Consider the following 27,935-nt stretch of genomic DNA (forward strand, 5'->3'; position numbering starts at 1 on the left):
TGTAGAGGGCAGAAACGACTCTCTCGCACTCTGACTCTCCCCCTCCTTCTGCCGCTCTATCTCTCCTTCCCTCGCCCGTTCTCTCTCACACTTCAGTTTGCCACTGACAAATGATTCTGGGCTGTTTTTGCATTTTTTATCTCCCCCAGCCTCATACACCTTACTCACCCGCACCCACCCCCCAGCCTCATTTTAATTCCAACTCTCTTTTTATTCCAAATTTTGTTGTTCATTAGACACACACTTTCAGCATGCACACTCACTACTCTACATACACCAAGCCTGATGATAGCAAGGAAGGGAGGGAGAGCCGAAGCGAGGGAGAGAATGAGCGAGTGAGAGGACGCCATTTAAGCAGTTTGTTACGAGCACTGCCAGTCCCCAAAATGGCTGAAAACAAACAGGAGCCATGCCAACAGAAAAAAAGCTTGGCCATAGAGACAAGGAGGGAAAGAGATAAAGAGTAGGAGTGGGGAGAAAGAGAGAGACGCCAGACAATACTTGGGTAAAACTCTTTAGATAAGTGAGGTAGCCAAAAGAGAGATCAAAGAGAAGGGCATGGACATGAACTTTGGTTTCCATTTTCTCCTCTCTCCACTTCCTTGACTAAAGAAGAGTACGTTTATGGCAAGAAGCGTTGGAATAGAGTGGTAAACATTGAAGTTTTTGGCCGAGGCAGCCTTCTATGACAGATTTGGCCTTCTCGCAGAGCAGAGAAATAGCACCTCTGTACTTTTTGTCCTGCCCTCGTTTGCTGAATCACTCCATCTGGCATTTGCTGGATAGATTGATCCTAATTACTCTCAATTTATAGCTACTGACAAGTTCAGGAACCACTTGTTTTAAAATGGCATTGTGTGTGGAGAACTCTTTAAAACAGTCTGTCTTGACATTCAGAAAAAAATTTCAAGCCCAAACGACCTGCGGAGGGCAGGGCAACAGGATAAGGAAAATGAGAGTTCATACTGAAATTTTTTCTCGTTTCGCTCTTCCTCTTCTGTCTGCTTTTTTCATGGCCAAATTTCTGCCGAACAGCTCATTATATACCCCCCATCCTACGTTCCTTTCCCCTGTGCCCCTCGGTCCTTCTCTCTATTTTTCCTTTCTCTTTCGCACTCCTTCTTTTTCTTTTCTATTGTATGCCAGCCCACTTGTCTCCATGGGAACGCTGCTTGGAAGAGGTGTAGTTCTTATGATCTCTCCGACTTGTTGGAACTTTGTCACTTTTCTCACACTTCTATGTGGTTCTTATTGTGAGCTTGATTACAGAACTTTCAGTTCACATGCTTGTTTTAAATAGTTTCTTTCTATTTGGAGTTTATCAAGTTCAGGTAACCAAGTAAAAGTGGAGTAAAACTGATTCTACTTTTTCTTGAGCTGTTGGGTAATTGAAACAAGGATATAAGAAACTCAAAAATGCAAGACATTTCCCCACAGTCAATATTAAAAGCATGGTGCTTATGTTAAGATATGTAGACAATAGATGTTTTATCACTCAGTGTGGATAAGGAAGTTTAGTTGTTGATAAGGAAGTTCGTATGAAGTATTTGATTTAAGGTACCTTTGGGATAAGATCTTGGTTCAGTTTGATAGCAAATGTTCAAGGATCATGCATTAAGCAAAAGTACATTGATATATTTTATATTATTTAAATACTATTTTAACTAAAAAACAACAACAAATAGGCCAGACAGAGGTGGTCTTCACAAACCGTCCTCTTGTATCACCCATTAAACTCTGTAAACACGCTTTGTCATATTCTAAATGGTGATTATATTTGTTGTTTGATTGCCTCTAATCTTTGTCTGCTGTGAATATAGGTGGCTGAAATGTTCCCTGCTCAGTGTTGATCAAAGGCTGTCTTTAACATGACATATGGATCAGCAGACACTAATGAGAGGGCAGTGGCCAGCTGAATCTCCACAGTAACAAAAGAGGCTGGGACATCTGGAGTCAGCCACACACAGACTCCTGGTGAGTTTTGGGGATGAGGGGGCTGTTGAACGTCCGCCTGTAATGGGAGGACAGGATAACAAATATGGCATTGGGCAAATGAATGAAAAGTCAAGTTAAACCTTGACTTTTCATAGGTTTGTCAGCGGTCTGAGTACAAATAAACAGTGTTTACATGACAAAGAATCTTTTGATATCAAAACACGCACAGTGAATCAGATTAAAAGTACTTGGTAATACAGAAAAAAATTACTTGGAAACCCTTCATGTCACATTTAAAAAAAAAATACATATTGAAAGAAAAGTAAGGAAATAATAAAAACACTTTCTCTATGCCTGGCCTTTACAGTTTCTTTCCCTTGCGCCTCATTTACTAATAAATGGAGAGCAGAGAGAGAAAGAGAGATCTTTTTTTGTATTGCTGTAGTGTTATATATACAGTCATGGCCAAAAGTTTTGAGAATTACATAAATATTAGTTTTCAAAAAGATTGCTGCTAAACTGCTTTTACATCTTTGTTTCAGTTGTTTCTGTGATGTACTGAAATATAATTACAAGCACTTCATACATTTCAAAGGCTTTTATCGACAATTACATGACATTTATGCAAAGAATCAGTATTTGCAGTGTTGGCCCTTCTTTTTCAGGACCTCTGCAATTCGACTGGGCATGCTCTCAATCAACTTCTGGGCCAAATCCTGACTGATAGCAACCCATTCTTTCATAATAACTTCTTGGAGTTTGTCTTCTTTGCTGCCCTTCTTGACACTAGGCCATCTTCCAAAAGTCTTGGCCTCACTGTGCGTGCAGATGCGCTCACACCTGCCTGCTGCCATTCTTGAGCAAGCACTGCACTGGTGGCAGTCCGCTCCCGCAGCTGAATCCTCTTTAGGAGACCATCCTGGCGCTTGCTAGACTTTCTTGGATGCCCTGAAGCCTTCTTTACAAGAATTGAACCTCTTTCCTTGAAGTTCTTGATGATCCTATAAATTGTTGATTTTATAGATTGTTTTGAATTTATAGATTGTTTTGATTCACCTGAGTTAACAAGACGATTACTGAAATGATCTCAGCAGGTCCTTTAATGACAGCAATGAAATGCAGTGGAAAGGTTTTTTTGGGATTAAGTTAATTTTCATGGCAAAGAAGGAATATGCATATCATCTGATCACTCTTCATAACATTCTGGAGTATATGCAAATTGCTATTATAAAAACTTAAGCAGCAACATTTCCAATTTCCAATATTTATGTAATTCTCAAAACTTTTGGCCACGACTGTACATATATTGTTATTGGTGCTGGCATTCGTAATTGCATTTTGTGTTTGACTAATTTTTGGGATTAAATTAATCTTGATCTCTGTTAATAGATTGAAACAATTGTTGTTCTATCTTTCTGTATCTCTCTGATTGCATAGCATCAATAAAAAGAGTTAAACCCAAAAACTGCACAGTGCTGTTATGACTTGCTCTGAAATTGTTTTAATTTTAAAAATATTGTTGCAATACTTTTCCTTTATTGTCTTTTTTTTTGTAATTTCCTTTAAAATTTATATTTAATTATTCAATATATAATTTATACTTGTTTTTCCATACTGTTAATATATGATGTTAATTATATAGTTCCTGTTTCCTGCAGTGTCTTGATGTTGCTTAAAATGCTCTGATTGTCAGTTCATCCGTTTTAAATTTAAAACGAAATTTATACCAAAACATGTTCTTGTATTGTAATAAATGGTTTGTTCTATTTCTTTAGCTCCAATCCAAAATATTTGTGACAGCTTACAGTACATGATAAAGTATAAAATATGTAAGATTGGCAGCCCTTTATCTTAACACACAGAATTAGTGGGTTTTTGTTTGTCCACCCGCCTCTTGAGGATTGACCACAAGTTCTCAATGGGATTAAGATCTGGGGAGTTTCCAGGCCATGGACCCAAAATTTCAACATTCTGGTCCCCGAGCCACTTAGTTATCACTTTTGCCTTATGGCACGGTGCTCCATCGTGCTGGAAAATGCATTGTTCTTCACCAAACTGTTGTTGGATTGTTGGAAGAAGTTGCTGTTGGAGGGTGTTTTGGTACCATTCTTTATTCATGGCTGTGTTTTTGGGCAGAATTGTGAGTGAGCCCACTCCCTTGGATGAGAAGCAACCCCACACATGAATGGTGTCAGGATGCTTTACTGTTGGCATGACACATGACTGATGGTAGCGCTCACCTTTTCTTCTCCGGACAAGCCTTTTTCCAGATGCCCCAAACAATCGGAAAGGGGCTTCATCGGAGAATATGACTTTGCCCCAGTCCTCAGCAGTCCATTCACTATACTTTCTACAGAAGATCAATCTTTCCCTGATGTTTTTTTTGGAGAGAAGTGGCTTCTTTGCTGCCCTTCTTGACACCAGGCCATCTTCCAAAAGTCTTGGCCTCACTGTGCGTGCAGATGCGCTCACACCTGCCTGCTGCCATTCTTGAGCAAGCTCTGCACTGGTGGCAGTCCGCTCCCGCAGCTGAATCCTCTTTAGGAGACCATCCTGGCGCTTGCTAGACTTTCTTGGACGCCCTGAAGCCTTCTTTACAAGAATTGAACCTCTTTCCTTGAAGTTCTTGATGATCCTATAAATTGTTGATTTAGGTGCAATCTTAGTAGCCACAATATCCTTGCCTGTGAAGCCATTTTTATGCAACACAATGATGGCTGCACGCGTTTCTTTGCAGGTCACCATGATTAACAATGATTTCAAGCATCACCCTCCTTTTAACATGTCAAGTCTGCCATTCTAACCCAATCAGCCTGACATAATGATCTCCAGCTTTGTGCTCGTCAACTTTCTCACCTGAGTTAACAAGACGATTACTGAAATGATCTCAGCAGGTCCTTTAATGACAGCAATGAAATGCAGTGGAAAGGTTTTTTTGGGATTAAGTTAATTTTCATGGCAAAGAAGGAATATGCATATCATCTGATCACTCTTCATAACATTCTGGAGTATATGCAAATTGCTATTATAAAAACTTAAGCAGCAACATTTCCAATTTCCAATATTTATGTAATTCTCAAAACTTTTGGCCACGACTGTACATATATTGTTATTGGTGCTGGCATTCGTAATTGCATTTTGTGTTTGACTAATTTTTGGGATTAAATTAATCTTGATCTCTGTTAATAGATTGAAACAATTGTTGTTCTATCTTTCTGTATCTCTCTGATTGCATAGCATCAATAAAAAGAGTTAAACCCAAAAACTGCACAGTGCTGTTATGACTTGCTCTGAAATTGTTTTAATTTTAAAAATATTGTTGCAATACTTTTCCTTTATTGTCTTTTTTTTTGTAATTTCCTTTAAAATTTATATTTAATTATTCAATATATAATTTATACTTGTTTTTCCATACTGTTAATATATGATGTTAATTATATAGTTCCTGTTTCCTGCAGTGTCTTGATGTTGCTTAAAATGCTCTGATTGTCAGTTCATCCGTTTTAAATTTAAAACGAAATTTATACCAAAACATGTTCTTGTATTGTAATAAATGGTTTGTTCTATTTCTTTAGCTCCAATCCAAAATATTTGTGACAGCTTACAGTACATGATAAAGTATAAAATATGTAAGATTGGCAGCCCTTTATCTTAACACACACTGTCCAAACACTGTGGAGTAATTTTGTATACTAGTAAGGTTTCTGGTTCCATTCTCATATTCATCTTCCAAGCATATTCCTCTCAGAATGGAGATTAAGTGCTGAATGTTTCTTTAAAACACTGTTCTCATTCTTTGTCTATTTGTTTCTCACATTTCTTAAATATTGGGAATTGCCCAGCCATCCATTTGTGCATTTTGTTTTGAAACTTTTTTTTTTTTTCAAAAATATTTTTTGACATTTTTTTCAGTCCCTCTGTCACGACACAGAATTAGGAACAACCAATGTTAAGTTGACTGAAGGCAGATGAAATCAACACGATGCAGATGAGTAATGACTGTTAGAATGATAGGATGAATATTGACTTCAGGAACTCCCACAAACAGAGGAGCAGTCACGATGTGGAGACCAGGAGATTCGACTTGGGAAAAGGAGGCAGCATCAGAGATAATCCAAGGAGTTATGGACAGTTTCCCAAGGTAAGAGAGTCTGTGTTATCTGGACAAAGCCAGGCACATGTGTGTGTGATTAGAACTCTGGGAAATGTGAGCAAGAGCCTGAATAACCTCCTATTTGCAGTACTCCTGTCTTATTTAAATGTATTTATATATGGATAAGCTCCTATGCTATAAACTAAAACCTAATAATATTACAGTCACAGTTTTAATTTTGTGTCCGACTTCCTCGACTTTAAGACATTCTATTTGTATTAAAGTTCTATAGATAAAGCAGATAATGGATCCCTGTCTTGTTTCTATTAATATTTAAAAGGCTTCAAATATATTTTCATTTGCCATCACTCTTACTTTAGCCTGTTTATACACTATACTTTCTTGTAATAAACATTGTAATAAACTTTTGTTGAAAGTCAAAGAACTCCCACATTTCAAAAATAAGGGGCCGTAACAACCTATCAAAGGCCTTTCAGCATGAAAAGTCTCAGCATTTGTTGCTTTTTTCACAGCCCCTCGAGTTGTTCCAAACCTGTGTGAGTATCTTTCTTCTAGTGAACAAAAAATTAAAACTTTTTGGAGTAATTTGAGTAAACAAACATTTGTTGTCTATATTGAATTCCATAATATGGAAAAATCCTTTCCTTTAGAAATCAGTGAGGAGCAGAAACTGTTTGGACAGTAATGAGTAAATGATCACAGATTTCTTTCTTTCTTTTTTTTTTTTTTTGGTGAACTATGCCTTTAAGTATTGGGGTACTTAAAGGGACAGTTCACCACCCCTCTTCTATAGAACACAAAATATTTTGAACTGTGTTTCATCTGGTTATTGTCCATACAATCAATGTTATAGAGGTTCAAAACAACAGTGGACCCCATTGTCTTTTATGGAATTATGGACAAGTAAACCAGGGAAACATTTTTCAAAATATCTACTTTTGTCTTCCACCAAGTCAGATTTAGAACATGAAAAAAGATTTTATAGTGAACTGTACCTTTAAGAAGGTTAAATTAGAGAAAGGTATTTCATGATTCTCTCTCAATTCACTATATCATACCTTCCAAAGCATCACGTGTAGCCTTAGCCTTTCTTTTCCATAATGCTTATCTGAATAGAACCCACTCGTAAAATAAGTTCAAAATTGTGTTCAACGTTATATATCTTCTCACATCAAATTCTTCCCACAGCTCTAACCCCCTGGATTTCTGTTTCAGAAAACGTTGTATAATAATTAAAATTTCCACTGTGGAAACCAAAAATACGAAGCATTTTTGGGGGGTTCTTTTGGGGAATCTAAAATGGTTCTTCTATGGCATCACTGCAAAAACATCCTTATGGAAACTTTAAGAGTGCATCCTCTACTGTGATCATGTATGAACTTAGGCTAATTTCTGTTTCTAAGGGGTGAACACAGTGTTACAACTCACCCATGTTACAACCATTCCTGGTCTGCCGGAATGTCGGTGAAATTTCTGCGATCCAAGTTTGGGATGATCAATGTTTGGGATAATCAGCGACAAACTAACATTTAAGTGAGAAGTGCTATTTAGTGTAATTACTTTAGCACTGCCTTTTATGTACTTTTTTGTGTCTCAATATTTGACATTTAGCATCTTCTCTTTCATAGTCATCGTAATGATATGTTGTGTTCATTCTCATTGGTTTTAAATAATACAACATTTTGATGATTAAAATATAGCCTTAGAAACATTTTTGCTTGGTGAGCTTAATTTTGTTAAACTTACTTTACCATTCACGGTGATTACCATCTTAAAAACGTATCATTACATTGGCTTGGTAAATGTTTTTTTACCAAACAAGCTTACTTATGGAGCCTTGTGATTACTAAACTGGAACAAAAGGCTTCCCTGAGAACTCATGATCAAAGCACAGCCCATTTTCTGCTTGATTGTGGCTTCTGCTTGGAAGAGGAAGATCCAGTCAGGCCCTGTCCCAAATGGCACACTCCGGACTTGTGTTCTTCCTCAGAGTCCACACTTCGGTGACGTCATGTAGTGCAGACCTATAGGGCCCTTAGCGCGAGTCCGCGAGGGTGCATTGAGAGGTATTTTGGGACAGGCTCGATCGTCACGCCGGAAACAGGAAGAAGGTCTGGTTGACTTATCCCTCTCCATACGGAGCTGAATAAACTTAAAGGTCATCTCATCAGTCCCTTTATTAGAAAAATATCACAAATATCATTAAACAAATTACAGTCGTTAGCATAGAGAACAGGATTAATTTTAATTTCCCAAATAATATGTCCATGTGAAATACACAGCCTGCTTTTACAGTTCTATAATTGTAAATGCCACCTGGGCATTAGAATAGATGTCATGGTTATTTAAATGATAAATACATTTGTACATAATAATACATAATGTTAAATTTTAACACAAAATTAAAATGAGTTTAAGAAAAATGTATAGGTTTCAATATTCATACTACGTTTATATGACTCATAAAGCCATGACATTCGGTTCTATTTATGTAATGAATCATAATGCGATCGTATTATTTAACGCGCTATTATTATGTTTGAGATATCAACTGGTCGATAATGTTTGTATAACTGTAAGTAACAACTGGTAAAATGTACGCCTATGTCATAAAAAACATTGATACTTTTACACTTAAATATTCTCTTCTCAGCCATGTTTACAGTCCGTGAGCGAAATATCCTCCCATCTGTTGTCTGATTGGTCTTTCGCAAGGATTCCTGGGTAGTTGAAGTGCGTGGAGCCTGCTTCTATGCGGGCTTCGCGGAAGACCGCTTCAAGGGTACAAAGGGGCGCTGCTGAGCGCACTTCGGAGCGTTAAAATGCTGAATGGGACGGCCTACGGACTCGTAGACTCGGCGAGCACGCGCATTTCAAGTCCACGAGACCGAAAGTCCACATGAAGTGCGCGATTTGGGACAGCAGACTGAGGGAAAACGAGCTTTCAGCTGAGTCTGTTTTGCGCTCAAAGCTTCCATCTAGTGGTCATGTCTCTCCTTTGATTTGTAGTTTGACAAGTTTCTCAGCATCTCTTGCATTTACACACGACTGTAACACGATCATAATGTAACATTTGAGCATAATCCAATAACACCACGTGGTATTAAAGGTGGCAAGCCTGTGTTATTAATAATTTCTTGTTTGGTATCGAAGTGAGATTAATTTTGCTCTAATTTCTAATATGAACCCACTGTTGTTTAATACAAACGTATGGTTTAGAAATAGTATGTGTTGTGATATGTCTGTATTGTTTTCCTGAAGAAACCATATTTCTAAATTGATTTGCAACGTGTAAAAATGGCAAAACGTCCTTTGAATAAAGTTATTTGTTAATGGCCTGCCTCTTAGAAACCAGCCTTAACAAAGATTTTTTTGTCCATTGTGTTAAATTCCACAGAAACCTTTATAAAGGTTTAAAATAAATGCTATATAGTGATTAGGATTTACCGTTATGTTAAAACGCACGGACAAAAGTGTGTGAAAGTGTTCCAAAGAGGGAATCTAAATAAGTGCTCAATTTATTTTTTATTTTTTTGTCTTCCACAAGGAGGTGCTGCAGCTCGGTTTGCGATACATAGAAGAAAACCTCTGTACCTAGAATAATAAGCAGTGTGTACAGTCATGGCCAAAGGTTTTGGCAGTGACATCAATTTTGTATCTTGCATAATTTGCTGCTTCAGTAGTTGTAGATTATTTTTTCAACATGTTTCTATGGTATACTGAAAAACAATGATAAGCATACCTTTTTAAGGCTTTTATTGACATAATAATAATAATAATATAAATGAGTCAATATTTAGAGTGTTGACCCTTGTTCTTCATAATCCCTGCAATTTGCTCTGACATGCTGGGTATTAGCTTCTGGGCCAAATCCTGACTGATGGAGATCCATTCTTGCCTTAGTTCTTATAGTTCTTGGAGTTGATCACACTTTGTGGGCTTCTGCTTGTCCATTCACCTTTTGAGGACTGACCACAGGTTCTCTATGGGATTGAGATCCAGGGATTTGCCTGGCCACAGATCCAAAATTACAATGAAATTATCTTCGAGACATGGTGCTCCATCATGCTGGAAAAAGCACAGATCATCACCAGATTGCTCATGGATCATTGAAAGTGAAAAAAAGTGAAAGTGACGTGACCTACAGCCAAGTATGGTGACCCATACTCGGAATTCGTGCTCTGCTTTTAACCCATCCGAAGTGCACACACACAGAGCAGTGAACACACACACACACTGTGAACACACACCTGGAGCAGTGGGTATTGAAGTAAGAAGTTTGAAAGAAGTTGTCACTCTTGCAGGATGTTTTGATATCATTCTTGATTCATGGCAGAATTATAAGAGAGTCCACTCCCTTGGTTGAAAAGCAACTCTGTTAGCGCAACACAGGACTCATGGTAAAGTTCACATTTTCTTCTCTGAACAATACGTTTTCAGATGTCCCAAATAATTGGAAGGGAGCTTAATCAGAGAAAATAATTTTGCACCCATCTTCTGCAGTCCAATCCTTGTACTTCCTGCAGAATTCGGTATGTCCCTGACGTTTCTCTTGGAGATAAGTGGCTTCTTTGCTGCCCTTCTTGACACCAAGCCATCATCCAAAAGTCTTGTCCTCACTGTGCGTGCAGATGCTCTCACACCAACCTGCTGCCCTTCCTGAGGAGACACGATTCTGTAGCTTGCTGGACACTCTGGGACGTCCTGAAGACTTCTTCACTGCAGTCGAACCTCTCCTTGAAGATCTGGTAAATTATTATTTCAGGTGCAATATTCTTTGTAGCAATAACCTTGCATGTGAGGTCATTTTGATGCAAAGCGATGATGGCTGCACGTGTTTCTTTGGAGGTAACCATTGGTAACATTGATTGGACACGCATCTTCCCTTCTTTTATAGCAATCAGTCTGCTATTACAATATAAAAAGTATGATACTGATTTCACCTGACTAGTACTCATCCACACTTTCACATGTGCTGCTGATATGATTAGTCAATTAATGTTAGCTGGTCATTTTGTGTCAGGATGAAGAAAAAAGTGATTTTTCTTCTTTTTTTTTGGTGGAAAGTGATTTTTTTTTGGCAAAATTAAGCTTTTAGCAATTATTTAAAATGCATCTGATCACTCTACACAATAATCTAGAAACAATGTGAACGCCACAACAGCTTAAACAGCAAACTATTCAAAACTCAAAATCTATGTCACTTGCCAGAATATTTGCCCACAACTGTACTTCAAAAGGAGACTTAATACATTCCTGTTATTTCAATGTTTGATTCACTTCAATACAGGCACATAAATCAAGCACACAGACCTTTCAGGTAGGAAGGCTTTAAAAAAAATGAACCCAAGAATTTGAATACAATGCAAATATTTTATTTACAGGCAAAATACATGAATGTCATGATTCGATTTCAAACCATTCCGAATTAATATAGATTTGTCCACATTACAGTCTGTTGATGAAAACCTACTCTCTAACATTAACACAGTAGTAAGCCACTTGAAGCAAATTCTCACGTTACAATGTCAAATTTAAAGGGACAGCTCACCCAGTTCCCCCACGTGATTTCAAAAATACGAGCTTCCTTTGGAATACAGAGTTGTAAAGCAGAATCAATGTTGTTGCGTCTTTTCATTCATATCAATCCAAACCTTTTTTCTTTTCTTTTTACATATTTTGTGCTCCATAGAAAAAAATTCATACAGGTTTAAATTATGTAAGTTTTATTTTTGAGTGAATTATCCCTTAAACATTTAAGACTCGTTACGCTTAACTTTGTTAGAAACAAATGTAACAGATTTTCAACATTCGTACTGAAAACATCTGTTTGTAGAAAACAGCCTCCATGTTGCACCGACCAAACTAAACGACCATCAGCCCGCCTATTTATTGTATACGGGTTGTTATAAACATGTAGCCTTTTTCCCCCAGATACTGCCTTCAATTTAATAACTGCGTCACAATGATCTCATTTTTGTGTAAGGTTTTCACGGTTAACCTCATGCTAATGTTAGCTAGCTCGGGCTCGTTTCACTTTAGCTGGAGTTACGCAACTCGGCTTCTTTTCTGCCCTGTAAACCCGCCCAAGTACACAAGCACTAGACTCCATGTTTGTTCATCTCACCGCCACTGTACCCGCCATACACGACAAGATCCCTCAAATCCCATGTTCATTTGGGGTTATTTCTAAGCAAGGGTTTGATTTAAGCGAGGAGACCGATTTAGATTGACTTTGAGACAACATATATCCACATTACAGAACAATGAGGTTTTGACTGTAAACGTATTGGGACTAAACAGAGCCAAGAACTCATATTTATCCACAAAAGCAGAATATTAAGCCAATTTCCCGATACATGTGGTTTCAAAGAAGTCTATTTGGGTTCAATATGAGTTACAACCAAGCTCTTGTACCATTATCCGATTAGCTTTGTAGATATGACCACTACGAACCAACTCTTTTCGGCTATAAATCATCTTTCTGTTTTAAGAAATCGATGTTTATTATATTATATATGTTCATTATATAATCGGAAACCGATTCGAACATTATTAGAGAACCTCATCTTTTTAATGAAAATACATTCACAGCCATCCAAGCTCAATGCTAACAGGCAATCATGAACGTGATACAAAACATGATCTGTTAAAAAGCCACATCTTCGTCTGAGACCACACACAGACAAGACCAAGATAAACACAAATAGCCTTTTTAAAAACTAAAATTGCTAAAAAGTAGTTAATGTTCCTGTAACATTCTGATATATTTCTGGTGTCTATATTTATATGTAACTAAGAGACCAATTCAAGTATAAAATGTGACCGAACCTATATGAACTATATCAAGAAGTTTTGTTTTATTGTCCATTTTTTATATACAACCATCTGTCTACACCGTAGCCTATAATGTACGTAATCCATAACATGTAGACGAATAATGCTGTCTATTTACCCTAATATAAACCTATATAATCAATAACACAAATATACACACTAAAATTTTAAAGATGTAAACTAACATTTCAGACAAAACAACTTTAAACGGGAGCCGTTTAATGTTCACATTCCTCAAAGAATGGCGGCTAACAAACGAGCAGAAACTCACAACAGTCGCTAGGTAACATCAAGTTACATTACTACACACTCTAGAACTACGAGAACAATAAACTATATCAGATTATCAAATGAAATCATTTACGAACTACAGATTTGCGATTATTTTTTTAAAGAAAATCGGTAACCAGAAAACGTAAGATAGCGCCTTTTTGTAGAACAACATGGCCTAGATGTACAAATCTATTTTTTTTATTTTACAGTGAGCTATAAGATTCTAATTCTCAGAATAGTTAAAAAAACATCGAATGTTTAAAACATCAAAGTTTCTCGAATGTTTTCATTGAAAATGCATTGTCTGAAACCCCAGGCTTTTAGCGGAGTTTCCAGCTGATCATACCGAAAAAAGCACGTGCCGTCCAGCCAGTGTATTACTCGACCTCGTGGATTCTTGCATTTCCCCGTAGAACTCAAATAAAATAAGGAAAATCATAATAAACATTTCTATAAATATGAATAAGCGTAGAAAATAAAAATAGATTCAAAATTTTAATTACATAAAAATCATATTTAAAACAAAAATAACGGCGTTAATCCTCGACGGTAGGTGTAGGCCTCTCACACGAGCTTCTTTTCCAGCACTGTTAGCTGATCCAGAGCGAGACGGACGGAACAGCGCAGGTTTTTTTTATTTTTGTTCAGAGGGTGAAAAAATATCAGTCGGGTGAAATCGGCAATACTCGTAAAAAGGCGGGCAGTAAGAACGTTATTTTACCGCCGTCAAAGCGTTGGTTGCGATTGGTCAAATGCTCTCTGCTCATGAATATTACGAGGACGTTTGACCAATAATGTTTTACATTGACGAATGTTATTGAATATTCATGAATAATGTGTCCACGGATCCGCCCTCGGTTTTTACGGGCCAATAGAATCTCTTAATACGTCTTGTTCCGCCTCCGCCTACATAGGATTCGCAGGAATCAAAAGCGAACAACTCCATTGGTTCTGCGTCAACTTTAATGAATTATTCATATGTTGCAGCCTTGCGGCCAATAAGCACACAAAGAGATCGATCCATAACCCGCCCTCTGACTGTTCAGCCCCTGCTAAGTAGGCTGTGTAAACCTGTAGCAAAGCGTACAGTCTATATAAAGCCGTGTGAGAGCAGTTTTCTCTCAGATGCGCTTAGAGCGCACTGGAGGGTAGATCAGGGAAAGGGAAGGGGATAGCTGGTTGCTACAATAGCTAGTATATAAACACAAATTTAAAAGCACGTTGAGTAGCAAGATACGGTGGTCACTGGGAAACCGCCATCGGACGAGTTCCGGTCACCATTGGGTGCCAGGAGAGTCTTGGTGGCGTTTCAGAGGTGTTCCTTCTTTACAAAGCGGCGTGCCGGGGGAGGACGCGTCTCTTTGAATAGACAGGATGCACGGACCGCCTTCCAGCGACAGCGCATGCCCATTGCGCCTCATCAAGAGAGTGCAATTCGGCGTCCTCAGCCCTGATGAACTTGTAGGTTTTGCTCTTGAGAGAGGGTATTCTCTTAATTCTTTGAGTACTATTGTCTTACTCAAATCAACATCGTGTTAAACTCATTAAATACGGATATTAACATACAGTGTCTTTTGTGAACTTGTGTTTTGCTAACTTAGCCGGCTAGCCACTTCTTCCTCAGTAAGAGCATGTGTTTAGAAAGTTGAAGGAACACTACACAAGAGTCCTGCTGTAACATTTAGCAGAACGACACTGAAAGCCTTGTTTGAAGTTATACAGTTTTAACTTCTTGTAACATTTTGTTATTCGTTACTTTTATGTGACAATTTTGGAGTCACATGGCAGACCCAGAGTTAATCCCATGTTTCCACATTGTTCCCTATGTCTCCCTTACTGGCAATAAAATGTAAAATTTTTATATGCATGCTTTCATTTATTTAAACTCAAATACGTTCAGTTTGCAAAGTGCACTTATATTTTGAAATAAATGACGAGCAAATGTCATGTTTCAATGTTGAGCTGTAATGCATTTTCTTTAGACAGCGAGGCCAAACTAACTTGGTTTTATTCGATAATGTGTAAATTAAGGACATATACCTCTTTATTTTTTTATAATGAATGCAGGGTTGAGCAATCTTTTGACACTTCATTTGATTGTTATTGTGTTTAATGGGTGCAGCATGTAAAGAAACCCACTATAAATACAACCATTAAACCATTACGTTTCAAATTAAAATGTTTAAAAATGCTAAATGCATAATTGACAGATGACATCTGAACTATTGCTTTTTGCAAACTTAACTGTTGCATTTCATGTATTAAAAAAAAAAAAGAAGTATACTCTTGAGTGTACATTTAGTGTACAAATATTTTTGTATTGTTGTGAAAATGTACAATACTTTAATGCTGTTTATCATTTTCAGAAACGGATGTCCGTTACTGAAGGTGGCATCAAGTACCCTGAGACCACAGAAGGAGGACGCCCTAAACTGGGGGGACTTATGGACCCCCGGCAAGGGGTAATTGAAAGGTCAGGCAGATGCCAGACGTGTGCAGGTATGTTCATAAACTGATATTTATCTGTCTTGCTTGTTGTTAAACATTTAAAGCTGAACCTCCGCTTATTTGCTTGTTGTCATTCAGGTAACATGACTGAGTGTCCTGGTCATTTTGGTCACATTGAGCTGGCTAAGCCAGTCTTTCATGTTGGCTTCATCACAAAGATCATGAAGGTCCTCCGATGTGTCTGCTTCTTCTGTTCAAAACTGCTTGTGGACGCGGTATGCCATATTTTCAGTTTGCCTTGTGTGATTTATTCGATTGTTACAATTTTTGTCTCTCGTTCTTCTGATCAAGTTCCTTTGGTCAAATAGTTTTATAGTGTATTTAAACTTCTCCTAATTTTGTTTTATCCAGAACAATCCAAAAATCAAAGACATCTTAACCAAGTCGAAGGGGCAGCCACGGAAGCGTCTGACCCACGTCTATGACCTCTGTAAAGGCAAAAACATTTGTGAGGGTGGAGAGGAGATGGACAACAAGTTTGGAGTGGAGCAGCAGGAGACTGAAGAAGACCTCACTAAAGAGAAGGTAAACACCTAAAATTCTCTAAGCACACAGGCCAGTTTGAAACTTTCCAGCTTCTGGAAGTTTTAAAACTGATTTTGAACTTTTATTTCTCAAGGGTCATGGAGGCTGTGGCAGGTACCAGCCACGTATCCGTCGCTCTGGCCTGGAGCTGTATGCTGAGTGGAAGCATGTGAACGAAGACTCGCAGGAGAAGAAGATTCTTCTCAGCCCTGAACGTGTGCATGAGATCTTCAAACGCATTTCGGATGAAGAGGACATGATCTTGGGCATGGACCCCAAATACGCCCGTCCCGAGTGGATGATTGTCACGGTGTTGCCCGTGCCTCCACTTGCTGTGAGACCAGCTGTGGTCATGCAGGGCTCTGCTAGAAACCAAGTAAGCAAAGCATTTCTTATTAAACAGTGGGAAAGAAGTTTTATGCATTTCATAATACTGATAGCTGTTAGATTTATATCAATTGTAAAAATATATATATAGAATTTTTTTTTTTTTTTTTTTTTCTCTCCTTAGGATGATTTAACACACAAGTTGGCGGACATTGTGAAGATCAATAACCAGCTGAAGCGAAATGAGCAGAGTGGAGCTGCAGCGCATGTTATAGCAGAGGATGTCAAGCTGCTTCAGTTTCATGTGGCCACCATGGTAGACAATGAACTGCCAGGTCTACCTAGGGTAAGATGTACACTATACCTTAGGAGATCTGAGAAGCAACAATTATATTCTTATTAACAGTGATCATATTTTTAAGTCAATATTTAATAATAAAATCACTACTAAAGATTTATTGGTAACTTAGTTGTTATAGAATTTACATGGAATCTAATTGCTTTAGAATTTGTATCGATTAAAAATGTAATGCATTTGTAAAAAAAAAAAAAAAAAAATGCATTTTTTTTATTATTATTATTATTAACAAATAATGCTTTTATAATAAAATGCAATTGTGTGAGAAAATTCTGGGTACACAAAAAAAAGACTGCTGCATGACACATTGATACCTGGTGCAGCCAGTTAAAACATTTGCTATTTGATCATCTGCAGTTATGTAGACAATCAGGAAAATATTAATGATGATTTTGCTCTCATATGCTCTTGATTCAGGCAATGCAAAAGTCTGGTCGTCCACTAAAATCTATCAAGCAGAGGCTAAAGGGTAAGGAAGGACGTGTCCGAGGTAATCTGATGGGGAAGCGTGTAGATTTCTCCGCCCGAACTGTCATCACGCCAGACCCCAACCTGCAGATCGACCAGGTGGGCGTTCCCCGTTCCATCGCCGCAAACATGACCTTCCCTGAGATTGTCACACCCTTTAACATTGACAGGTAATGTTAGTTGTTTTGATCTCTTTCCTGAATAATATTTTAAGAGTTCTCTAAAAGAGCTCTTTAACCCAGTGGTCTCAAATTCTTCTTAATTTTTATTATTATTTTTTACTTTACAGACTCCAAGAGCTTGTGAGGAGAGGTAACAGTCAGTACCCTGGAGCCAAATATATTATCAGAGACAACGGGGACAGAATTGACCTGCGATTCCACCCTAAACCAAGTGACCTTCACCTTCAGATTGGATACAAAGTCAGTATTTTTTTTTTTTTTGAGTGTGTTTAATGTAAGAATTTAATGTGATTTTCAGTTACAGTGAGCACAGCATTTAAAACCTGTTTGTTTTCTTTCTAGGTTGAACGACACATGTGTGACGGAGACATTATTGTGTTCAACAGACAGCCTACGCTGCACAAAATGTCTATGATGGGCCACAGAGTGCGAATCTTGCCTTGGTCAACATTTCGACTCAACCTCAGGTGCACTGGGTTTATAAGACTTGATCCGTCGCGTTGTTTGTAGATTGATACGTGGACAGGCAATATATTGAGTTGTGTAATGTATCATTAGTTATAATTGCTGAAATTGTTACAAATCCATATTGAAAACGAATTGTCAGATTTAGCACCATTGCTCTAATATAAGTGTTTTTGACTTCATTTTAAAAGAGAAAATCCCTTTCACTTCTAGTGTAACAACCCCATACAATGCTGACTTTGACGGCGATGAGATGAACCTGCACTTGCCACAGTCCCTTGAGACCCGTGCTGAGATCCAAGAGCTGGCCATGGTGCCTCGTATGATTGTCACACCACAGTCCAACAGACCTGTCATGGGTATTGTGCAGGACACACTGACAGCTGTGCGCAAGTTCACCAAGAGAGACGTCTTCTTGGAGAGGGTGAGTTTACAAAGCTGTGGTCCCAAATTATGAAGCTGTTAGCTGTTAGGTTGCATAGGTACATGAAATTGATGCTAATAAATAATTTTGTGTGCTTTGTTTAGGGTGAGGTGATGAACCTCCTCATGTTTCTCTCCACATGGGACGGCAAAGTGCCCCAGCCGGCTATCTTGAAGCCTCGACCTCTCTGGACTGGCAAACAGATCTTCAGCTTGATCATCCCTGGGCACATTAATGCCATCCGCACACACAGCACCCACCCGGATGAAGAGGACAGCGGCCCTTACAAACACATCTCACCTGGAGACACTAAGGTGCAGTAGTGCAGCCCAAATGTGGATTATAGTTTTTGTGCAAAAGAAAGTTTGTGCTCATTCATTCATCTCATTTTGCAGGTGATTGTGGAGAACGGTGAGCTGATCATGGGGATCCTGTGTAAGAAGTCATTGGGAACCTCAGCTGGCTCTCTTGTCCATATCTCATACCTTGAGATGGGCCATGACATCACACGACTCTTCTATTCTAACATCCAGACTGTTGTCAATAACTGGCTGCTAATTGAGGGTAAAAAAAAAAAAAAATTGATATTTGCACACACAAACAGTTTTGGTCCTTATTTGTTTATTTACAACTATCTTGTCTGCTTCAGGTCACTCTATTGGTATTGGAGACTCCATTGCTGATAAGTCGACATATCAGGACATTCAGAACACGATTAAGAAAGCCAAACAGGATGTGATAGAGGTGAGTTGACAGATATGATATGATGAATGAAGACCAGGAGTCTGAGATGCATTCAATTAAAGAAAAATTTACTGAAGAACATGGTTTGTAGTTTCATCAGCAGAAGTCCGCTTCAGTACTCTCGGTGGAGTTCGTAGGCCATTCTGCATACATTTCAAAATCGACAGCAGTTTATACCCTGACAGAGGATACTTATTGCGTCAATGTCAACAAAATTCTGATTGGTTCCAAAACCTAGATAAACTTAGTTTCCACGTATAGACGTAAACGATTCAAACATCTTCTGACAACTATTTTGGAGACAAGTGATCCGAGGTCAGACGCAAGGCATCTCTCCAAAGATGTATATCTGATACACTGGACATTGGCAGTTGGATGTTTGTCCTGGGACTGTCTGAGCTTCTCCCTGTACAGACAGATACTAATACACATACGCAGAAAACTTATCAGAACTTCAAGGCCGCCTAGCCCTAGCTAGAATTTTATCAGTATGGTTCGTTACACACACACACTATGAAGTCATCATCTTAGAGAGTAGAAGTACAGCATGAAGCAGGATTCTTTAATATCTCATAAGCGCACATAAGGTTAAACAATTCACTCTTGCCATAACTTGATTAATAGTCAAACAAGAAATGTAATATAATTAATATCAATATGAAGGATATGGCAACTCTGCATCCACTCCTTCAATTAGGTATTTATAAATACACAACAGACTGTTGCTTTTGTACATGAATTCAGTTGTGCTTCATGATTTTTTCCTCACAGGTCATTGAGAAAGCCCACAACAATGAGTTGGAGCCCACCCCAGGTAACACTCTGAGACAGACCTTTGAGAACCAGGTCAACCGCATTCTGAACGATGCTCGAGACAAGACTGGATCCTCTGCCCAGAAGTCATTGTCTGAGTACAACAATTTCAAATCCATGGTGGTGGCTGGTTCAAAAGGCTCTAAAATTAACATTTCTCAGGTGAGAGAAGACAGTAGATGGTGTTTTTATCTTGAAATAGTTCAAAAGCATGTTCAGGAATTTTTTCACAATCTCTGTATTTGTTCTTTCTCTTCTCCCGTTTAGGTTATTGCTGTGGTGGGGCAGCAGAACGTTGAGGGTAAGCGAATCCCCTTTGGTTTCAAGCACCGCACTCTCCCTCACTTCATTAAAGATGACTATGGTCCAGAGAGTAGAGGCTTCGTAGAAAACTCCTATCTGGCCGGTCTCACACCAACTGAGTTTTTCTTTCACGCCATGGGAGGCAGAGAGGGTCTGATCGACACAGCTGTCAAAACTGCTGAGACAGGTAATGGACTGAGCAGCTTTGAGGGCAAATACTAAATGTAATCTGAATTTCTAGTCTTCTAAGTGAGATGTTATGTGCAATTGTCATCAGATTAGTTTTCGTTAAAGCCTGAAATTGTCTTCAAACTTCGTTTTGATGAAACTCCTATTCCTTCAGGTTATATTCAGCGTCGTCTGATCAAATCTATGGAATCTGTTATGGTTAAGTATGATGCTACAGTCAGAAACTCCATTAACCAAGTTGTCCAGCTGAGGTATGGAGAGGATGGTCTGGCAGGAGAGGCTGTGGAGTTCCAGAACATGGCTACCCTTAAGCCATCCCACAAAGCCTTTGAGAAGAAGTGAGTTCTGTTCTGTCAAGTATATGCAGTAAAATTATATATTGCCACCAATTTAAACAAAGTAATATAATCAATATAGCCGTATTAACTCAAATCAACAAGGACATGGATGGCAAGCTATTTAGGAGTCTGCTTTCAAGTCTTCTCAGGTCATGGTTGATCATCAGCTCAGAGCTCAACTGACTAACGTCACTGATCTAACTTTCAGGTTCAAGTTTGACTACGCCAATGACAGAGCTCTCCGCCGCACTCTACAGGAAGATGTGGTGAAAGATGTGTTGACCAATGCCCATGTCCAGAGTGCTCTAGAGAGAGAGTATGAGAAGATGAAGGAAGACCGAGAAATCTTAAGGGCCATTTTCCCCACAGGCGACAGCAAGGTCTGACCCTTAAGAGTACCATTTTAAGTGCCATCAATATCCATATTCCCTTTGGTTGGGATTGTCCTTTTTCTTTTTACAACTCAAAGCATTAATATCACTATTTGCACACTTCTGTAGAATGTCATAAACCCAAACCATGTTTTCCATAGGTGGTACTACCGTGCAATTTGGCCAGAATGATCTGGAATGCTCAGAAGATTTTCCGCATCAATCCTCGAACACCAACTGACCTTAACCCAGCAAGAGTAGTGGAAGGTGGGTTTTGTACTTTGAGCCTATAAAGGGATTTTATTTAGGCATCTTATAACTAACTTTTTATTTTGACTTGCACGCTATATACACCGCTTTAACTGACTTAAGGCTATCTGTATATGAGCGGGTCTCCCAGCTAAATAAAGACTCCTGCTTGTGGTAGCTAAATAAAGCCTGCTAACGACTGATCCCTGTAGCTTACCACTATCTTGTGGCAGACCTGTGCAAGCTGATTATAAAGGCCACAGTTACATCTTTGCATACGTGTTGACTGAAGACATGATGCCAAACTCATGCACTTTACAAATCTGCACCTTTAAGAGATTTCAATTTTATGTAGCCCTAACCAATATGGCTGTTTTACCTTGTCATTATAGTGGTGGCACTAACCATTTCTTGTTGTTATTATTGGAGTGAGCTTTGCCTTGTAACGATAGCACATGGATATTTGCTCTCTTTTTTTAATGCAGGAGTTCATGAGTTGAGTAAGAAGCTGGTGATCGTAAATGGTGAAGACCAGTTAAGCAGGCAAGCCCAGGAGAACGCCACTCTGCTGTTCAACATCCACCTGCGCTCCACCCTGTGCTCCAAGCGAATGACTGAGGAGTTCCGTCTTAGCACAGAGGCTTTTGAATGGCTGCTGGGAGAGATAGAGTCCAAATTTAACCAGTCCATTGTAAGTAACGCTCGCTTATTTACTGTACCTGAAAAAAAAAAAAAAAGAGAGAAAATAGGGAGTAATCTAGTTTCATCAAATTGTCAAAAGCAGGATGCTTTCTTTGTTTTCTTTAGGCTCACCCTGGTGAGATGGTAGGTGCTCTGGCTGCTCAGTCTCTGGGAGAGCCTGCTACTCAGATGACCCTGAACACATTCCACTACGCCGGTGTGTCCGCCAAAAACGTCACTCTTGGTGTGCCTCGACTCAAAGAGCTTATCAACATCTCCAAGCGACCCAAGACCCCCTCCTTGACCGTCTTTCTCCTGGGCCAAGCGGCCCGTGACGCAGAGAGGGCCAAAGATATTCTGTGTCGTTTGGAGCACACAACCTTGCGCAAGGTCACTGCCAACACAGCCATTTATTATGACCCCAACCCTCAGAACACTGTGGTGACTGAGGATCAGGAGTGGGTCAACGTGTACTATGAGATGCCTGACTTCGATGTGACCCGCATTTCACCCTGGCTGCTGCGTATCGAGCTTGATCGCAAACACATGACTGACCGTAAACTAACAATGGAGCAAATCGCAGAGAAGATCAATGCAGGTGGGCTTGAGATTATAATTGAATTAATGCATGTTGATACAACACTTTAAATGGCAAACGGAATGGATGCTGAGGTGTTGTATAGTTTTCTAACTTAAATATTTGTCTCCAAGGATTTGGCGATGACCTTAACTGCATCTTCAATGATGACAATGCTGAGAAACTGGTTTTGCGAATCCGCATCATGAATAGTGATGAGAACAAGTTTCAAGAGGTAATTCGTTGTAATTTTAATCTTTGCTGGTGAGTATGTAACTGGCCTCTTTTCTTGCAATGTTAAATCGTAAATGTTGAATCTTTGTCTAGGATGAGGAGGTAGTGGATAAGATGGATGACGATGTCTTCCTTCGCTGCATTGAATCGAACATGCTGACAGACATGACACTGCAAGGCATTGAGCAGATCAGCAAGGTATTTTTATTTTTCTTCTATCTTTTGACATTTCACTTCAGTAAATCTGAAAGCCTGTGTGGCAGTGCAAGCTCTGAAGTAATAGGCAGTGCTAATTGGCAGGCTCCTGAAACAAACAAAAGAGCTAACAGGACACTTTAAAATTGTGGACACAGATGGCCCTGAGATTGAGGTTTAATTTCTCCTGCCTTTTTTGTAGGTGTACATGCATCTACCACAGACTGACAACAAGAAAAAAATCATCATCACAGAAGAGGGAGAGTTTAAAGCTTTGCAAGAGTGGATCCTGGAAACTGATGGAGTCAGCCTCATGAGGGTTCTCAGTGAGAAGGATGTAGACCCTGTCAGAACCACCTCCAACGACATTGTGGAGATTTTCACTGTAAGAATTGTTTAAAAGCTTGTCTAAAGTTTGGAAACTATTAGGTTCTCAGATCAAATTCAGAAATGTCTGCTCTTCAACTGCAGGTTCTTGGTATTGAGGCTGTGCGTAAGGCTCTAGAAAGAGAGTTGTACCACGTCATCTCTTTTGATGGTTCTTACGTGAACTACCGCCATCTTGCCTTGCTGTGTGACACGATGACCTGCAGGGGTCACTTGATGGCCATCACTCGTCACGGTATCAACAGGCAGGACACTGGGCCACTAATGAAGTGCTCTTTCGAAGAGACGGTGAGGCTCCGTTTAATGTTTTAAAAAGATATTGTGGTTGAGCTTGTAAAGAAATCTTAAATGTTATCCCTTGCTCTTCTGTAGGTGGATGTGTTGATGGAAGCCTCATCTCATGGTGAATGTGACCCAATGAAAGGAGTGTCTGAGAATATCATGCTGGGGCAGCTGGCTCCTGCAGGCACTGGTTGCTTTGATTTGCTGTTGGATGCTGAGAAGTGCAAGTATGGTATGGAGATTCCCACCAACATCCCTGGTATCAGTGTTGCAGGACGTAAGTCAAACTTATTTTTTGAATGCTTAAATCTGATACTCTGTCCCCAAATTTAAACCTGTGGTTAATCATTGCTCTTTCCACCACAGCAACGGGTATGTTCTTTGGCTCTGCTCCCAGCCCCATGAGTGGCATGTCTCCTGCCATGACTCCCTGGAACACAGGAGCCACTCCTGCATATGGTGCTTGGTCTCCCAGTGTTGGTGAGCGAAGAAATGCTACATACAGATTTGTTTTACTGCCACCTGTATTTATAGTGTATTATCTTGTGTATGTTTACATTTTTCATTTCATGCCCTGTTCTTTTTTTCCCCATACAGGAAGTGGAATGACACCAGGTGCTGCAGGCTTCTCTCCCAGTGCTGCGTCTGATGCCAGCGGATTCTCGCCTGGTTATTCTCCTGCCTGGTCTCCTACTCCCGGTTCTCCTGGATCCCCTGGACCAGCTAGCCCTTATATCCCATCACCAGGTCTCTTTACTGTTTATTTTGGTCTTGTTCTGTTTTTAAGAATAATGGTCTTAGTTTACTTGGTTGTAATTGGCTGCTAATGTAATTTTTTTTCTCCCCTTTTGTCTTTCTCATCAGGAGCCTTGTCTCCAAATTACTCTCCAACTTCTCCTGCCTACGAGCCTCGTTCTCCTGGTGGATACACCCCGCAGAGCCCTGGTTACTCTCCGACCTCTCCATCATACTCTCCGACTTCGCCATCTTATTCTCCCACCAGTCCAAACTACAGCCCCACATCTCCGTCCTACTCACCCACATCTCCCTCCTACTCTCCAACTTCGCCGTCTTATTCTCCAACATCTCCAAGCTACTCTCCGACTTCACCTTCTTACTCTCCGACTTCGCCGTCTTACTCCCCGACTTCACCATCCTACTCGCCAACATCCCCCAGCTATAGCCCAACATCCCCCAGCTACAGCCCAACCTCACCGAGTTACAGCCCCACGTCTCCGTCTTATTCCCCAACTTCTCCATCTTATTCCCCGACCTCCCCCTCTTACTCTCCCACTTCTCCAAGCTACTCTCCAACCTCCCCGTCCTATTCCCCAACATCCCCGAGCTACAGTCCCACTTCGCCCAACTACACGCCCACCTCACCAAGTTACTCTCCAACCTCTCCATCTTACAGCCCCACCTCACCTTCCTACTCCCCCACCTCTCCCAATTATACCCCAACCAGTCCCAATTACTCCCCCACATCTCCTTCTTACTCCCCAACTTCGCCGTCCTACTCTCCATCCAGTCCGCGTTACACCCCGCAGTCTCCCACCTACACACCAAGCTCGCCTTCTTACAGCCCAAGTTCTCCATCCTATTCCCCCACCTCCCCAAAATACACCCCCACCTCCCCCTCCTACAGTCCCAGTTCTCCCGAATATACCCCAACATCCCCCAAATATTCCCCCACTTCCCCAAAGTACTCTCCCACTTCACCCAAATACAGTCCCACTTCTCCAACCTACTCCCCAACTACTCCCAAGTACAGCCCCACTTCCCCTACTTATTCTCCAACCTCTCCTACATACACCCCAACCAGCCCCAAATATTCCCCCACCTCTCCGACTTACTCTCCAACTTCTCCAAAATACTCCCCCACATCCCCTACCTACTCTCCAACTAGTCCAAAGGGCTCCACCTACAGCCCCACTTCTCCCGGCTACAGCCCCACCTCTCCAACCTACAGCCCCGCCATCAGCCCTGATGACAGCGATGAAGAAAATAATTAAAGATGGTTGGTGCCGGGGTTTGTCCCACTTCCCTTATGGGCACTCTGACCCTGGGATAAAGACTGAAGGAAAGCCACTCAGCTGGGGATGTTATCATGTACAGGGAAGGCTGAGGAACCTGGGATCCCACATGTGACAACATCCTTTTTGAATTTTCTCTTTTGGACTTCATGAATTGTTCTTAAATAGCCTCACTAAACAGGCTTCAGTGGTTGCATCTGTTAGGTTAGAGGTTTGAACTACAAGCCAAACAAGGCTGCCTTTGTATAGACCGCTTTGGTCGCTCTAAGTTTAGAGGGAGAACCATTTCTCAAAGTTGGTGGAAAGATGCAAGAGATTGACTGCTTTTGGAGGAGAAAGATCATGCATTGTCCTCCTCTTTCCAGTCATTTCTGCCTCCCTTTTTCTCAAATTCAGTGTTGGATGTAAAGGAAATTTAAGTATTGCCAAAAGCCTTCAAACAGAAAACAGTGGATTGTATCTGAAAAGTTTCAAATGAAACCTTGAAAAATCTCTATAACGTAAATAGAAAGGGGGAGAAACTGACCTTTCTCACATTTTACAGCTATTAGTTTCTTCCCCAGTGTAAATAAGCGCTTGCTCCCAGTTTTGATTCTTTATTCCAGATCTGAACTGAGGACGGTTTAAATATTAATGTCGATTTTCTGTCTAATTTGAGTTCTCTTATGAAAAATGTTATTTCTAAAAAAGCAGGATGTTCAAAGTGGCTGTTTATTAGAAAACTTGTTGAAGCTGACACACATTGTGCAGATTTTAAAATGTCTTGTAATACTGTAGTCTATGTATGCCGGCCCATGACATGGGTAAAAGTCTTGTGTAGTGATTAACCCTCTTTAAGAATCAGAGAGAGGGAACAGATGCTTTGAGGCATCAATTTTCTAGTCCATCGTCCCCAAAAGATGCAAGCCTTATCCTTCACCAGCATCTGCCCAGTAATTTACAATTTCAAAAAACTGCAAAAAAAAAAAATGGTAACCAGCGGTCTTGTACCTCTGAGTGCACAGAGTGTGAAATTGTGTCCTTTTTGGTTTTATTTTTCTTTAATCATGAGAGTGAGGCTGGAGCCTGGCTTTACATAAGATGCACCATGTTTTTTTTGTTTTTTTTTTAAACCACCTAGGTTAAAATCTAAGGAGTCCTTCCTTGTCCTCAGCACTCAACCCTTTTATATAACAAGTGTATAATTGTTTTTTCTGATATATGCATCATTACAATTGATAATCTATTGTGTGATTTTACTGAGGAAAAGCATTTATTTTACACTTTTTCTTGCGCTGGCTTCGTTGTCGTTGGGTCAGCTTTGCTTTTTGGATTAAGTGCTTGGGGAGGGGAGAATGATGCAGTTTGGTTTGTTACCTTTCGAATATGCATATGTTTCATATCTAAATTTCGTCAGCTGATTCTGAATCCTCTTTTGCTCTAACAGTAGAGGGCGACAGAGACTGATTTGACTCTGGCGTTAGAGGCATTAGGATCTTTTTGAGTGTTACCTTTTTATAACCTGTGGTTGCCTCAACTTACTCTCCATCTGGACAGTGGTTGTTGCAGGAGGTTTTTTTTGACTTGTAAAAGACTTTTGATGCTCTTGCATATTTCAGCTTTAGATTTAAGGCCTTAGATCGCATTGGGGAGAGCAGTTCTGACAGTCTCTTTAATGCCCTTGTTTGCCTTCAGTTTCATGGATGTTTCTAACAAGTCCAGTTAATACTCTATACCCAGGCTCCCAGTAAGTGTGTGTGTGTGTGTGTGTGTGTGTGTGTGTGTGTGTGCGCGCATGAAAGCATAAATGGAAAAAAAGACAGGGTTTTCTTGAGTTTGAGTAATAACCGGGTTGGGTTTATGGGGAAAGGAGAATTTAAATTAAGAGAAATTGCCACTGTATAGAAATCAATCTGATACTTCCATCTCTGTATCTATGTTTTGTTTGTTTTTTTTGACTTGAAAAAATAAAAAGTTTGACTAAACGATTGTTTGTGTTTTTCTTTCTTTTTTTTACATCGCTGTTGGGCTTGTGATTAATTAACCTTAAAACAACAGTTTACCTGTAAAAGAAAGTCATTTTTTGTGTTCCACTGAAGAAAGTTACATTACATACACATTTGAAACAAACAGTTTTTGTGTAT

General features: G+C 39.7%; 1 protein-coding gene and 1 long non-coding RNA gene across 3 annotated transcripts; both read left to right on the plus strand.

The window, feature by feature from the left end:
• The first annotated feature begins 169 nt into the window (after positions 1-169).
• LOC132122208 (uncharacterized) lies at positions 170-10,555 on the plus strand. 2 transcript variants are annotated; one of them, XR_009426350.1, is made up of 3 exons: positions 170-1,974; positions 5,968-6,076; positions 10,490-10,555. It is a non-coding gene; the product is annotated as an uncharacterized LOC132122208 (long non-coding RNA). The 2 variants fall into 2 exon arrangements; XR_009426349.1 differs by lacking the exon at positions 10,490-10,555 and adding an exon at positions 7,872-7,977.
• Positions 10,556-14,283: 3,728 nt separating this feature from the next.
• polr2a (RNA polymerase II subunit A) lies at positions 14,284-27,781 on the plus strand. Its single transcript, XM_059532183.1, has 28 exons — positions 14,284-14,620; positions 15,526-15,658; positions 15,746-15,882; positions 16,019-16,192; positions 16,287-16,568; positions 16,704-16,865; positions 17,295-17,515; positions 17,635-17,767; positions 17,870-17,994; positions 18,206-18,416; positions 18,521-18,730; positions 18,812-18,980; positions 19,066-19,160; positions 19,932-20,135; positions 20,241-20,463; positions 20,620-20,803; positions 21,012-21,183; positions 21,336-21,441; positions 21,909-22,114; positions 22,231-22,702; positions 22,816-22,916; positions 23,009-23,113; positions 23,313-23,495; positions 23,582-23,785; positions 23,870-24,056; positions 24,146-24,259; positions 24,377-24,526; positions 24,644-27,781. The coding sequence occupies exons 1-28, from the start codon at positions 14,534-14,536 to the stop codon at positions 25,789-25,791; spliced, it is 5,898 nt and encodes a 1,965-aa protein (XP_059388166.1). The 5' UTR covers positions 14,284-14,533; the 3' UTR covers positions 25,792-27,781.
• Positions 27,782-27,935: the final 154 nt, after the last annotated feature.

The sequence above is a fragment of the Carassius carassius genome, chromosome 40 (assembly GCF_963082965.1).
Source record: "Carassius carassius chromosome 40, fCarCar2.1, whole genome shotgun sequence".
Classification (NCBI taxonomy): Eukaryota; Metazoa; Chordata; class Actinopteri; order Cypriniformes; family Cyprinidae; genus Carassius; species Carassius carassius.

Excerpts from the sequence above, each read along its gene's own strand:
- polr2a (XM_059532183.1), top strand. The coding sequence starts at position 14,534 with ATGCACGGACCGCCTTCCAGCGACAGCGCATGCCCATTGCGCCTCATC. Across the intron at positions 16,193-16,286 it reads AAGACCTCACTAAAGAGAAG|GGTCATGGAGGCTGTGGCAG; the intron begins GTAAACACCTAA and ends TTATTTCTCAAG. Across the intron at positions 21,442-21,908 it reads CCCAGCAAGAGTAGTGGAAG|GAGTTCATGAGTTGAGTAAG; the intron begins GTGGGTTTTGTA and ends TTTTTAATGCAG.